General features: G+C 43.0%; 1 protein-coding gene across 1 annotated transcript in view; it reads left to right on the plus strand.

The window, feature by feature from the left end:
• Positions 1-14,060, plus strand: part of LOC144684288 (nuclear pore membrane glycoprotein 210-like) — a 165,074-nt gene that overhangs the window by 90,128 nt on the left and 60,886 nt on the right. The window contains exons 18-22 of the mRNA XM_078547916.1: positions 2,653-2,756; positions 8,025-8,129; positions 12,285-12,386; positions 12,463-12,591; positions 12,948-13,075. Of these exons, the coding sequence (XP_078404042.1) occupies positions 2,653-2,756; positions 8,025-8,129; positions 12,285-12,386; positions 12,463-12,591; positions 12,948-13,075 (568 nt within the window). The remainder of the gene's footprint in view (positions 1-2,652; positions 2,757-8,024; positions 8,130-12,284; positions 12,387-12,462; positions 12,592-12,947; positions 13,076-14,060) is intronic.

A 14,060-nucleotide genomic window follows, 5' to 3' on the forward strand; every position in this document is an offset into this window, starting at 1 on the left:
CCTCAACACAAGATCTCAGGAAAGCGCTGCACTAAATAGTTCTCACCCGGCCTGAGTCGGAAGATCAGGCAAGAAAAGAGCGGCTGTATTTCCAAGTAAAACTAGGAGCAGCGTGGCAATCCGACTCTGAGTGCCACTCCACCGAAGTTGATGCCCAATGTGAAGGGTTATCGTGGAATACCAGAATGCTTATTGACATCAGCATGTCAATAAATGAGTTGCATTGTGTCAACCAGTGAGGTGGAGATGTGGTTGGACTGACTTAAACAGTCCATTTTACAGCAAACCCCCATATACTGTGGAAGAGCGGTTTGTTTTCTTATGAGGTAGATCTTTAAATACTGCCTCATTCTCCTTTCCTACATTCAGTATAGTGTCTGTTCATACTCTGTTAAAATAGAGAACAAAAGCATGCCCTTTGGAAATACCATAACTTTAACGGGATATTTTTGGCTGGAGAGAAAACACTTCCAATGGTCTTATAGCTCCTTGGGCTGTCAGCGGGAAATCAAAACTACCAAGACACAAAGTGAGGAAAATGCTCAAAAAGCTCTTGTAACTTAAAAAAATTAAACTTTATACTTTCAGGTTACAGACTCTAAAGCATACTCAACAGTATCCGCAAATTCTGGCAAGAGACATACCTCTTACTTTGTCATAAATTACTCTTGTGTTGCAGACAGGAGGAAGTTTAATTTAAACAGCCCAGATTTCTCCTCTCACCACTTTCGTAAACAGAAAAATGTTTTGATTTTGATTTCCCCCTTAATAAGCAGTGGCGCATTTCCCAACCTCTCAGTTTTGGTGTGACCCAATTTTATTAATAACCCCACAGCAAACCCGAGATAGGGTTAGTTTATTCACACACACTTAAAACCTAGGAGTTGGGGGTGGTATCGCTACGTTACCCCCTGTACATTCCGACAATAAAAGAGGGAGAGAGAAAGAAAGATTTACAGGGCACAGAGCAAAGAATTATTATTTCATGTGAGTTCAGAGTCAAAAGTCCAATGGTGAATTCCCTCACAGAGGTCAGCAGGCTGAACTGATGCTGGATAGATCAGAAGTCCCAGTAGAAACAGTAAAGATGAGAGTACGCATTCAAACCTGGACTGATTCCTTCTACTGAGCTGCTACTTGCTAGATGGAAGATGGCAGACTGAGTTTTGCAGCTCCACAAGCAATATTACAGTTTCCTCCAGCTAGGGGGTCATGTCACCTGACTTCTTCCTCTCCACTTTGGCTTTGACAAAGAGTGTATATTTCTTTGTCTGTATCCCTGAGATTGTTAATGTTCCAACCATGAATAATTAAAAAGGAACGTTGCAGGGCTCTTTGCCCTAACAGACTAGTAGATTCCAGTGGCCAGGCCTGGTTTATGAAACGTAGATGGCCTTTGTATAATTCCCTTTGAATCTGGTCTTTGCAGTCCACAAGGTTGGTAGCATCTCTTCAGAGATAACGAGGCACAAATTTATTCAGTACTGCTAGATTAGCTCTTATTGTTCGAAGGTCACAGCCAGACATGGCTTCAGTCATTTTAAAAGGTCATTGTGCAGTTTTAAAATTTTAGCAAATAGCCATGATGATATATATATATATATATATATATATATGTTTCATAAAAATATAGCGTGAGCCCCATTACACTTGGAACATGGGTCTACAAATCACAGGTTTTGGAAAATCCTTTTCGTTTTTAATTTTAATATAGTCTAATGAGTTCTCAGCAGCACAAGCACACTGCAATTTCCCACTGCCAGCTGGTGTGTCGATTTACTGGCATGTTCTCCTGCCTCAGGGCCATTTTTGAAGAGGCTGCTTTGGGAAACAGGGAAATGTGAATGAGACATCTGCCCGCCTGCAAGTGGCAGTTAGCCAGTTGTGCCCCTTATGAAAACCACTGTGCAGACCGTGACTAGAATTTTTCAGTCGGCAGTTGAGCTCCCTGCTGAAGCCGCATCCAGGCCAGCGAATGGAGGCAACCTCCTAGCATTAGACCAGGGGGTCAGCACATAATGTAATAATGAGATCGCAGAAATCTCAGTCATGCACTGTCACTGGATGTGAATAAATTGTTTCTGAACTCCATGGCACCCCGCCCCCAGCAAGCTGTGACCATGATTGCGAGATGGGCGTGGCTGCTGCTGCTGGACAGGTTTGCCTTCCACAATAATGGTCTGGCAGCTGTGACCAATTTTTATTTTATCTTCTTATGAGGTATTCAGTGGGCACCTCCATTTTGAGGTACCCCTTATTTTTCCGAGCTACATCGACAACTCCTACCTTTGACAGTGGGGCTGCCAATTTTCCAGTGCTAGAGAGCCTCCTATTGATTCTCCAGCCTCGGGAGCCTGCCGGCCATCCTTAATTGAATGGGGCTCCCAGAGGCGGCCACTTATTTGGCTGCCTCCTCAGCAATCACTTCCAGAATCTTGCTGCTGGCAATTCCGTGTTCATGACCTGGAATTCAGTCCAGCATCGGAATCAGGATCCTAGAATGAAAATCTGATCCAACATGGCAATGTTTTCTCCTAAAGAAATTCAAAAGTGGGGGATGTATATTATACTTATTTTCCTAAGCTTCACGGCCCAAATTGAGTGCATATTATACTCAGAGATTTACCATAGTACATTCTTTTTGGCCAACAGGTCATCGCATGGTTATAGTTTACAAGAGGAAAGGAACAGTGTCCATTTCAGTATGTTTGGTCGGCTATCGAAAGACTGGTATTGACATGGCCCAAAGACCTGTTGTAAGTTAATGATAAAGTAGCTTTGAACTATGCTAATCCATCAGTATATTTAAATACCTGAATAATGTACATTTTAAAAATCATTTCCACTTAAGTGGTGCAGTAAACTCAAATGATTTGAATTTTTTTGGTCAATCTTATAATAGGTACATTGGAAGAATTTGAAAAGAATGTTTCTGTACTCTTATCATGTGTGCTCAGAGTAAATTGTATTTTCACAATGAAATCAATAATATCCCTAAGTGAATTGGAATTGCTTTGAAAATTTGGAGTGTATTTCTCTGACTATAAAACTTGTCTATTCTTTTAAAATTATATTGCCTGATTAATGCAGAATTCTGCATTTCTATTCCCTATCCAGCAACCTCTGCTGAAAGTGTACAGCCCATCAGGAGAGAACCAGTATTGTTAGTGATACCCCTTGCAGTCAAATAGTCTGCTTATTGTCAAAGTTCTCACAGGGTGAATGACTACTTGAACAAAGTACAAGTGGGCAATGTGTGACCACAATACTGTACTTCAGCAAGATAAGGGGAGAAAAGAAAATCAGTAAGAAAATATACAACCTGAAGGAAAGGGTTACTTGAACCCTGATTTGAAACTCCCTGGCAGGAATCAAGCAGACAGGGGCTAAAGCTGATGCCAAAATATCTGGCTCTTTGCAGGATGAGACCTAGGAGATTATAACCTTTGTCTCATAGGTTAGTTTGCCACCCAAACTCAGTAGGAAGCATAACTGGCAGGAGTTGGATTTACTGTTGCAGGCAGTCTTAGCCAAGAACTTAAAGGAACAGTCCTTGACGTTCGGCTAAGTTTTGCAGTCGGGGAGGTGGAACGGGGAAGCCCAAGTCGGCTCACCCAAAGCTGTGGGGTGAAGAGAAGCGGAAACACTAAAGCTCTCTTAGCCCACAAAGAAGCTAACAAAAAAATAATCCTTTCATGGACTTTACAGGCCCAACTCCTAACTTTGGATGCCTCCCTGGCCAGTTGAAAAGAGCATTGTGGTAATGTCACTGGGCTAGTAATCCAGAGGTCCAGGCTAATGCTGTGGGGAAATGGGTTCAAATCCCACTACGGCAGCTGGTGGAATTTAAATTCAATAAAAATCTGGAATTAATAGATGATTGACAACCATGAAACCTTTTTCAATTGTCATAAAAATCCATCTGGTTCACTGATGTTTTTTAGGGAAGAAAATCTGTCATCCTTCCCTGGTCTGCCTACATGTGACTCCAGACCCACAGCAATGTGGTTGACTCTTAACTGCTCTTTGAAATGGCCTAGCAACCCACTCAGTTGCATCAAACTGCTAAAAAGTCTAAAAGGAATGAAACCAGACAGACCACCCGGAATTGACCTAGGCATCGGAAACGACTGTGGCAAACTCAGCTCTGTCAACCCTCCAAAGTCCTCCTTACCAAAATGTGGGGGCTAGTGCCAAAATTGGGAGAGCTGTCTCACAGAATAGTCAAGCAACAGCCTGACATAGTCATACTCATGGAACCATACCTTACAGATCATGTCCCACACACCACCATCACCAACCCTAGGTATATCCTGTCCCGCCAGAAGTACAGACCCAGCAGAGGTAGCGGCAAAATGGTATACAGTCGGGAGGGAGTTCCCCTGGGAGTCCTCAACATCGACTCTGGATCCCATGAAGTCTGATGGCATCAAGTCAAACATGGGCAAGGAAGCCTCCTGCTGATTACCGTACCCCCTCAACTGATGAATCAGTACTCCTCCATGTTTAACACTACTTGAAGGAAGCACTGAGGGTGGCAAGGGTGCAGAATATACTCTGGGTGGGGGTCTTCAATGTCCATCACCAAGTGTAGCTCAGTAGCACCACTGCAGACCGAGCTGGCCAAGTCCTAAAGGACATAGCTGCTAGACTGCATCTGCAGCAGGTGGTGAGAGAACCAACAAGAGTTAAAAAATCATACTTGACCTCATCCTCACCAATCTGCCTGCTGCAGATACATCTGTCCATGACAGTATCAGTAGTAGTGACCTCCACACAGTCCTTGTGGAAATGAAGTCCCGTCTTCATAGTGAGGATACCTTTCATTGTGTTGTGTGGCACTACCACCTTTTAAGTGGGTTAGATTTCGAACAGATCTCGCAACTTAAGACTGGGCAACCATGAGGCGCTGTGGGCCATCAGTAGCAGCAGAATTGTTCTCAATCACAATCTGTAACCTAATGGCCCGGCATATCCCCCACTCCACCATTACCACCAAGCCCGGGGATCAACCCTGGTTCAATGAAGAGTGCTGAAGGCTACACCAGGGGCAGCACCAGGCATACCTAAAAATTAGGTGTCAACCTGGTGAAGCTACAACCTTCGTGCCAAACAGCATAAGCAACAAGTGATAGAAAGAACTAAGCGATTCCACAACCAACAGATCAGATCTAAGCTCTGCAGTCCTGCAATATCCAGCCGTGAATCGTGGACAGTTAAACAACTCACTGAAGGATGGGGCTCCACAAATATCCCCATCCTCAATGATGAGGAACTCAGCACATCAGGGCAAAAGATAAGGCTGAAATGCCGAGTGAATGTTCCATTTTGGCCTCCTTCCAAGGTCCCCAGCATCACAAATGCCTGTCTTCAGCCAATTCGATTCACTCCATGTGATATCAAGACATGGCTGAAGGCACTAGATACTGCAAAGGCTATGGGCCCTGATAATATCCCACAATAGTAACGAAGACTTGTGCTCCAGAACTTGCCATACCCCTAGCCAAGTTATTCCACTACAACTGTAACACTGGCATCTACCCGGCAATGTGGAAAATTGCCCAGGTATGTCCTGGACACACAAAGCAGGAGAAATCCAACCCTGCCAATTATCACTCCATCAGTCTACTCACCATCATCAGTAAAGTGATGGAAGGTGTCATCAACAGTGCTTAGAACTGACCTGCTCACTGACACTCAGTTTAGGTTCTGCCAGGGCCACTCAGCTCCTGACTTCATTGCAGCCTTGGTTCAAACATGCACAAAAGAGCTGAACTCCAGAGGTGAGGTGAGAGTGACTGCCGTTGACATCAAGGCAGCATTTGAACGAGTGTGGCATCAAGGAGCCCTAGCAAAACTGGAGTCAATGGGAATCAGGGAAAACTCCCGGCTAGTTGGAGTCATACCTAGCACAAAGGAAGATGGTTGTGTTTATTGGAGATCAATTATCTCAGTTTCAGGAGTTCCTCAGGGTAGTGTCCTAGACCCAACCATCTTCAGCTGCTTCATCAATGACCTACCTTCCATCATAAGGTCAAAAGTGGAGATGTTCACTGATGATTGCACAATGTTCAGCACCATTCGCCACTACTCAGACACTGAAGTAATCCATGTCCAAATGCAGCAAGACCTGGACAATATCCAGGCTTGGGCTGACAAGTGGCAAGTAACATTCATGCCACACAAGTACCAGGCAATAACCATCTCCAACAAGAGAGAATCTAACCATGGCCCCTTGACGTTCAATGGCATTACCACCACTGAATTCCCCACTATCAACATCCTGGGGGTTATCAGGATTGACCAGAAACTGAACTGGACTAGCCATACAAATTCTGTGGCTACAAGAGCAGTCAGAGGCTAGGAATCCTGCGGTAAGTAACTCACCTCCTGGCTCCCCCAGGCCTGTCCACCATGTGCAAAACACAAGTCAGGAATGTGATGGAATACTCTCCACTTGTCTGGGTAAGTGCAGCTCCAACAGTACAAGCAGCTTGACACCATCCAGTACAAAGCAGCCTGCTTTATTGGCACCCCATCCACAACATACACTCCCTCCCTGCATAGTGGCAGCAGTGTGTACCATCTACAAAATGCACTGCAGGAGCTCATCAAGCCTCCTTAGACAGGAGCTTCCAAATGCAGGACTACTCCCATCTAGAAGCACAAGGGCAGCAGATACATGGGAACAGCACCGCCTGGGAGTTCCCCTCCAAGCTGCACATCATCCTGACTTGGAAATATATCGCCGTTCCTTCACTGGCATTGGGTCAAAATACTGGAACTTCTTCCCTAACAGCACTGTGCGTGTACCTACACCACATGGACTGCAGCAGTTGCAGAAGGGCAGCTCACCATCACCACCTTCTGAATGGCAATTAGGAATGGGCAATAAATGCTGGCCTAGCCAGCAACGCCCACATCCTTTGAATGAATAAAGAAAGTAGATTGTGAGGAAGGAGGTAATATTGGAAGAGATAAGTTGCAGCCTTTTTAACCATTGTTATGACCGCAGCCAGTGTTAATTGCTGTGCAAACCAAATCTCAGAGGGAAACTTGGCTTAGGGGCCACAACCTTTTTTTTGTATTCTATGAACGAGAAGACGACATACCAATCTCAGTAGTAAGAGATCCAGTAAGACTTTTGGGTTTTTAAAACTTAAAAGTAAAAGTTTGATTAACAAAAAAAAAGAAAACTTAAGCACACAAGATTAAAGTTACACAATTAAGCTTGCTCTTACAAAATAATTCACCAAAATCTCCCTACTTGTTCAAATCCACAAGTAAACACTTTCTAGGCAACACACCCTTATAAATATTTAAATATGGAATCCAGTAATATCACACAAGGCAGACTGCTGTAGCTTCAGTAAAGGTGTCCAACATCACCTGTACCCTCTTCCACTTTACTATGGAATTCACTTCACAATAAAACTGCTTGCTGCAGCCCAAGACTTCTCAACAGCTCCAGCTATCTCCGGCTTAAGCTGAAGGTAGTTGAACCTAGGACTCTGCCCTGACAGACTTCTACTGCAATGTCCTGGTGCTGAGATGATTGGACTCCAACAGCCACAACCCTCTTCCTTTGTGAGGGGTATGACTCCAGCCAGTAGACAGCTTTCCCCATTGACTTCAATTTTACTAGGGCCCCTTGATGCCACACTCTATCAAGTGCTGCCGTGATGTAAAGGGCAGCCACTCTCACCTCACTTCAGGCATTAAAGAATTACATTTTTTAAGGTAATTTATCAAACAAACATTTAATTTATTGTAGAAAGAACAAAAGTAAAACAGATGTTTTCACCTTTGGGTTACAAGATACTGGGATAGATCCACAGACAGATAGATCTGAGGTAGATCTGAAATAGTTCTTGGTTTAAAATTCCTTACAGTGGTGTAACATGCATCCTTTGTACCTGTAGAGTAAATGAATTCTGGCAGTGCATTTTTGTTTTAAGTAATGCTGAATCCATATCACCTGTATATGCATGTCACAATAAGTGTATTTTTGTTTTGTACTGCAGGATGTTTTGTTTTTGCCAATAACAGCTACTATTGATTTGTTGCTGGTGGATGATGTGTCTTTAGTACCCAAAAATCTCACTGTGTACAATCATCCTAATATTTTGGTAAGATGCACTTTAATTGTCCAAGAATATATTATAAAATTATAGAATAATAAAGATCTTTGTAAAATCCAATAGATTAAATGGACGATAGGTAATATTGAAGGAATACAGTTCAAAAAATGGTTGTATAAATCCTTGACTCCCATTTGTAGAAACTGAATAATTCGTGATCATAAACCAGTGGCTCAAATTCTAAGCAAATAAAATTTTGGAATGCAATGCACAATACTCTGATAATGATTCCTGAAACTCATGTAGGAAAAGACAGAAGTTTACTTATTTGATCATCATAAATTAAACCATGCAGATGGAAATCTGATTTTCGTGTTTCATTTAAAATGGGGTACTCGAACTCAGCAAGGGCGGGTGTGTGTGTTTTGCAAAATAGGCATTCCTGACCAACCATATAAATACAGTGGCGACAGGAGCAGGTCAGGGGCTAGGAATCCTGCGGCGAGTAACTCACCTCCTGACTCCCCAAAGCCTGTCTACAAGGCACAAGTCAGAGTGTGATGGACTACTGAAACAAAAACAAAATGTGCTGGAAAAGCTCAGCAGGTCCAACAGCATCTCTGAAGAGAAAGACAGAGTTAACGTTTTGAGTCCATATGACTCATCTTCAAAACAGAATACTTTCCACTTGATGGAATACTCTCCACTTGCCTAGATGAGTGCAGCTCCAACAACACTCAAGAAGCTTGACACCATCCAAGACAAAGCAGCCTGCTTGATTGGCACCCCTTCCACAAACATTCATTCCCTCTACCACCAATGAACAGTTGCAGCAGTGTGTACCATCTACACTGCAGAAACTCACCAAGACTCCTTAGGCAGCACCTTCCAAACCCACAACTGCTACCATCTAGAAGGACAAGGGCAGCAGATACATGGGAACACCACTACCTAGAAGTTCCCCTCCAAGCCACTCACCAACCTGATTTGGAAATATATCGCCCTTCCTTCACTCGCTGGGTCAAAATCCTGAACTCCCTCCTTAACAGCACTGTGGGTGTACCTACATCACATGGACTGCAGTGGTTCAAAACCACCACCTTCTCAAGGGCAATTAGGGATGGCAATAAACGTTGGCCTAGCCAGCAACGCCACATCCCAAAAATGATTAAAACAAAAGGTCAGAGGAAAATGGTATGGGGTCAGGAATACAGATGAAAATCGGATTTCTTCCCCCCAAAAAAATCAAAGTTTGGCCATTCGCGCACTGAAATGCACCTGTCCACCCAGATGAAAATTCAGCCTCATATTTCATCATAAAGCTGAGTGTCAATCTTACTTGGTTTATAGCAGTGTTACCTCTAAGTCAGAAAGCCACCGATTGTTGCCTCATCAGGACTTGAACACACAATCTAGCTTCTAATTTCTTTGGTAAGCTGCATTGTGGAGTTCTCCAAGTTTGCCGCTAACGCAAAAATTGGTGTTGTATAATAAGTAGTGTACTTCAGAATATAAAATTACAAAGAGGCATTGATGAATTAACTGGGCGAAACTGTGGCAAATGGATTTCAACACAGGTGTATATATAGGATAATCTATTTTTGGACCAAAAAAGGATAGATGACTATTATATATTATTTAAATGGTTAGGGAGAGTGGAGATCAAAAGAGCCCTACGTGCACCAATCACGAAAATGTAGTATTCAGGTACAAGAGAAAATCATAAAAACTGATAGAATATTAATCTTTAGAACTGGAACGTTAGAATAGAAAGAGGATGACATTTTGCTACAAAGGTATACAAAGTTCTGGTTGGGCCTCACCTGGAGTATTGTATACATTTCTAGGCATCCAACCTTCAAAAGGACATATTATTAGGAATTGGAAGTTATGAAGTGCAGCATCACCAGACTATTACCAGGCTCTAAGGGATAGATTATAAGGAGAGATTGGCTCATATGGCCTGACATAGAGAAGGTTAAGTATGGATCCGTTTGAGGCTTTTAGAATTTTGAAAGAAATTGATAGGGTAGCTGGAGAAACTTATTTTGCTAGTCAGGAAATCTAGGATACAGGAATATAACTTTAAAATCAGAGCCAGACCATTTAGAAGAAAAGTTAAGACACTTCTTCACGCAAAGGCTGGTAGAACTGTGGAACTCCTCCCACCTCCCACAAAAAGCAAAAGATGCTAGCTCAGTTTGCACTATTTTGTAAAAGAGCAGGGGTGTTATCCTCAGCGCCCTGGCCAATGTTTATCCCTCAACCAACATCACGCAAACAAATTATCAGGCCATTGTCACATTGTTGTTTTTGGGAGTTTGCTGTACACGTATTGGCTGCTGCATTTCCTACATTACAACAGTGACTACACTTCAAAAGTATTTCATTGACTGTAAAGCACTTTGAGACAAATCTGGTTGTCATGAAAAGCCCTATATAAATGCAAGTTTTTATTTCTAATCATTTTTAATCTGAGATCAGTAGATTTTTTTGCAAGCGGAAGGTCTAAAAGCATGTGGTAGTATAGTGGTTATGTTACTGGATTAGTAATCCAGGAGCCTGGACTAATGATCCCAAAACACAAGTTAAAATCGTACAGTGGGGTAGCTGGAGAAGTTAAATTCATTCAATTAAATAAATTTGGAATAAAAGGCTAGCATCAGTAGTGGTAATCATGAAGCTACTGGATTGCTACAAAAGCCCTTTGGTTCACTAATGTCCTCTAGAGATGGAACTCTGTCATCCTTACCTGGTCTGGCTGATATTCTTGACCCACAGCTATGTGGCTGTCTCTTAAGTTGCTTCTTAAATGGTCTAGCAAGTCACTCAGTCATAATCAAGGAGGTGGCTCACCATAACATTTCTCAAGGGAAGTTAGGAATGGGGAATAAATATTGGCTTTGCCAGCAATGCCTGTATCCCAAAAAATGATAGGGGCAAGGAAGGGGACTTGTTTCCTGTTTTTTTTCAGATGAGACATTAACTTGAGATCACATCTGCTTGTTCAAGTGGTCGTAAAGATCCCAGCAAAGGCTCAGATAGCATTCTTCCCTCAGCTGACACCACCATAAGCAGACTAACCTCCCCATGCCCACACAGAAGATGCAACACCTGCCCCTTCACTTCCTCTCTCCTCACCGTCCAAGGGCCCAAACACTCCTTTCAAGTGAAGCAGCATTTCACTTGCATTTCCCCTAACTTAGTCTACTGCATTCGTTACTCCCAATGCGGTCTCCTCTACATTGGAGAGACCAAACGCAAACTGGGCGACCGCTTTGCAGAACACCTGCAGTCTGTCCGCAAGAAAGACCCAAACCTCCCTGTCGCTTGCCATTTTAACACTCCACCCTGCTCTCTTGCCCACATGTCTGTCCTTGGCTTGCTGCATTGTTCCAGTGAAGCCCAACGCAAACTGGAGGAACAGCACCTCATCTTCCGACTAAGCACTTTACAGCCTTCCGGGCTGAATATTGAATTCAACAACTTCAGATCTTAAACTCCCTCCCCCCATCCCCACCCTGTTTCTTCCCCCTCCCTTTTGTTTTTTTCAATAATTTATATAGATTTTTCTTTTCTCACCTATTTCCATTATTTTTAAATCTACAACTAATACCTTGTCAGTCTTTCCACCCCACCCCCACTAGAGCTGTACCTTGAGTGTCCTGCCATCCATTCTTAATTAGCACTTTTCTTAGATAATATCACCACCTTCAACACCTCTTTGATCCTTTTGTCTGTGACATCTTTTGATTATCTGCTCCTATCACTGCTTGCTTGTCCCTACAACCACCCCACCCTCAACTTCTCTCCCCCTGCCCCCCACCTTAAACCAGCTTATATTTCACCCCTCTCCTAACTATACTCAGTTCTGTTGAAGGGTCATGTGGACTCGAAACGTCGACTCTTTTCTTCTCCACCGATGCTGCCAGACCTGCTGAGTTTTTCCAGGTAATTCTGTTTTTGTTTTGGACATTAAACTATTTGCTGTTTACAGGTCCTAGCTTTGTGCCAATTAGCTACCCTGCATATGCCTGTATAACAACAGTGATTATGCTTGAAAGAGCACTTTGGGGCATCCTGAGGACATAATAAAGCACAATATAAATTAAGTTTGTTCCTTCTTTTGTGATGAGTTATGGACTGAATTTGTGTATTTGTAAACAAAATAATGCCAGTAACTTGTGTTTTATTTTTCTTTAGGAAATAATTTATTTAACTGAGGGCTCTGGATATTTTTTCGTTAACACTACTGACACTGAGATTTTGACTAGCACATATCTTGAGGCCAAAAACTATGTACAAGTTAGTATCAAGTTCTCAAAAAGTCTTTCTACATTTTTTTTTGCTTGCATTGACACCCCTACCTTTGTTGCTACAGATAAGGCCACTACAAACTGGAATTGTGACAATGAAAGCATATGACCTATGCCTGACATGCAAAGGTCCAGCCAGAGCAGAGATCTATGTTTCAGATATATCAGATTTTGAGCTAGACCTTATTCACAAGGTAAATACATTATTGTAGATATACAAATGCGATGAAAAGTGTCATGCTAAGCGATTTCTACTACTGAGCAGTTTAAATTCATTTCTGATGGAATAAAAGTTACATTCCCCTACCTGTAACATCAGAGAAATTAAAGCTCCATGCATTAACTTTCTTGGGAACAAATTTTAGTGACCTAATATTAAACTAGTACTCCTGATGCCTGTATTTAGATCAATAGCACTTTGATGGGTGGAGGTTTTCGAGGACAAATCTCTCACCCAACGAATGGTGCAAAGAAATCTAATTGAGACAATGGTTGGAAAATGAGCCAGAAGTTGTAACTAAATTATCTATTTCAATATCCGAACCTACAGGTTGAAATTGGAAGGTCTGTTCCAGTTAATGTCAGAGTCCTGGATTTCTTCAAGAAACCCTTGTTGAACAGATACTTTCGTTACATGAACATGAGCTTACAGGCAGCTTCCCCAATTGTCACCTTAGAGTAAGTATCGAACAAGATTCAGAAGGTGTAGTTGCTTGAGAAAGGCATTTTAGAAAGACCAACTAAAAATATCAGAACTGAAATTCATATTTCTTTCAAAGACTACAACTTGTTTTTGTTGCAAAATACATTCATTTGCAGCACAAGCTATATAGTTTGATATAAGCTTTCATTACTTACTACTGCTGGGGTTCTCAAACTTGAGGGCCTAAAACCTGTCTTGTCCCAGTACCTCTCATCCATCTCCTGGTCTGCCTTATGGGCTGAGTGGGACTTCCACCCTAATTTGGCAGAAGTCCCACCCTCTGGAGCTGCCAGCCAATCCGATTGGCTAGCAGCTCCATCAGTCCCAGCAGCGCCAGGAAGGCATCAGTGGCAGCTGCCAGGACTGCAGCTGAAGAGAGGAAGCCAAGGTTGAGGATCCCCAGAACCTGTAAGTCGGGATCTTGGACTGGGAGGGTTTGGGAGCCTGAGGGAGAGGGGCAGTGGTGGGGAGGGGTTGTGTTTAAGAGGGGGAACAGGCAGAAAGGAAGTGGAGGTTTAGTGTATGGGTGATTGGCAAAGCGCAACCCCTGAAGAGCGAGCTGCCCCACTTCCTTCCCATCCTGCTGCCCACACCAAATGTATTATGGTGTGGGCAGCCTATCATTAGGGCCAATGGGCTTGATAACAAGCCTAATTGACCCTTAATTGGTCATTTTAATATAGTGGGCAAGCTGCTGATTTCAGTGCCCACCTTCCCCCTCTATTATGGGGGTGAGCGGGAAGATGGTGGGATGGACGCCCACCCAATTTTGCGTGCCCCCCACCATGGGAAATGCCTGCTGGAGACCAGGGACAAGTAAAATTCAGCCCACTGACTCTCACCCAATTCACCCATTGTCAAGGGTTGGTACTAATACAGGGTGACCAGAGTTTCCTTTAAATTTTGTCTTTGTTTTTGCAGTTTCCCTTTAAGGGGCTGCTTTTTAATTTGTCCCCAATT

The sequence above is a fragment of the Cetorhinus maximus genome, chromosome 9, assembly GCF_964194155.1.
Source record: "Cetorhinus maximus chromosome 9, sCetMax3.hap1.1, whole genome shotgun sequence".
In the NCBI taxonomy this organism is placed as follows: domain Eukaryota; kingdom Metazoa; phylum Chordata; class Chondrichthyes; order Lamniformes; family Cetorhinidae; genus Cetorhinus; species Cetorhinus maximus.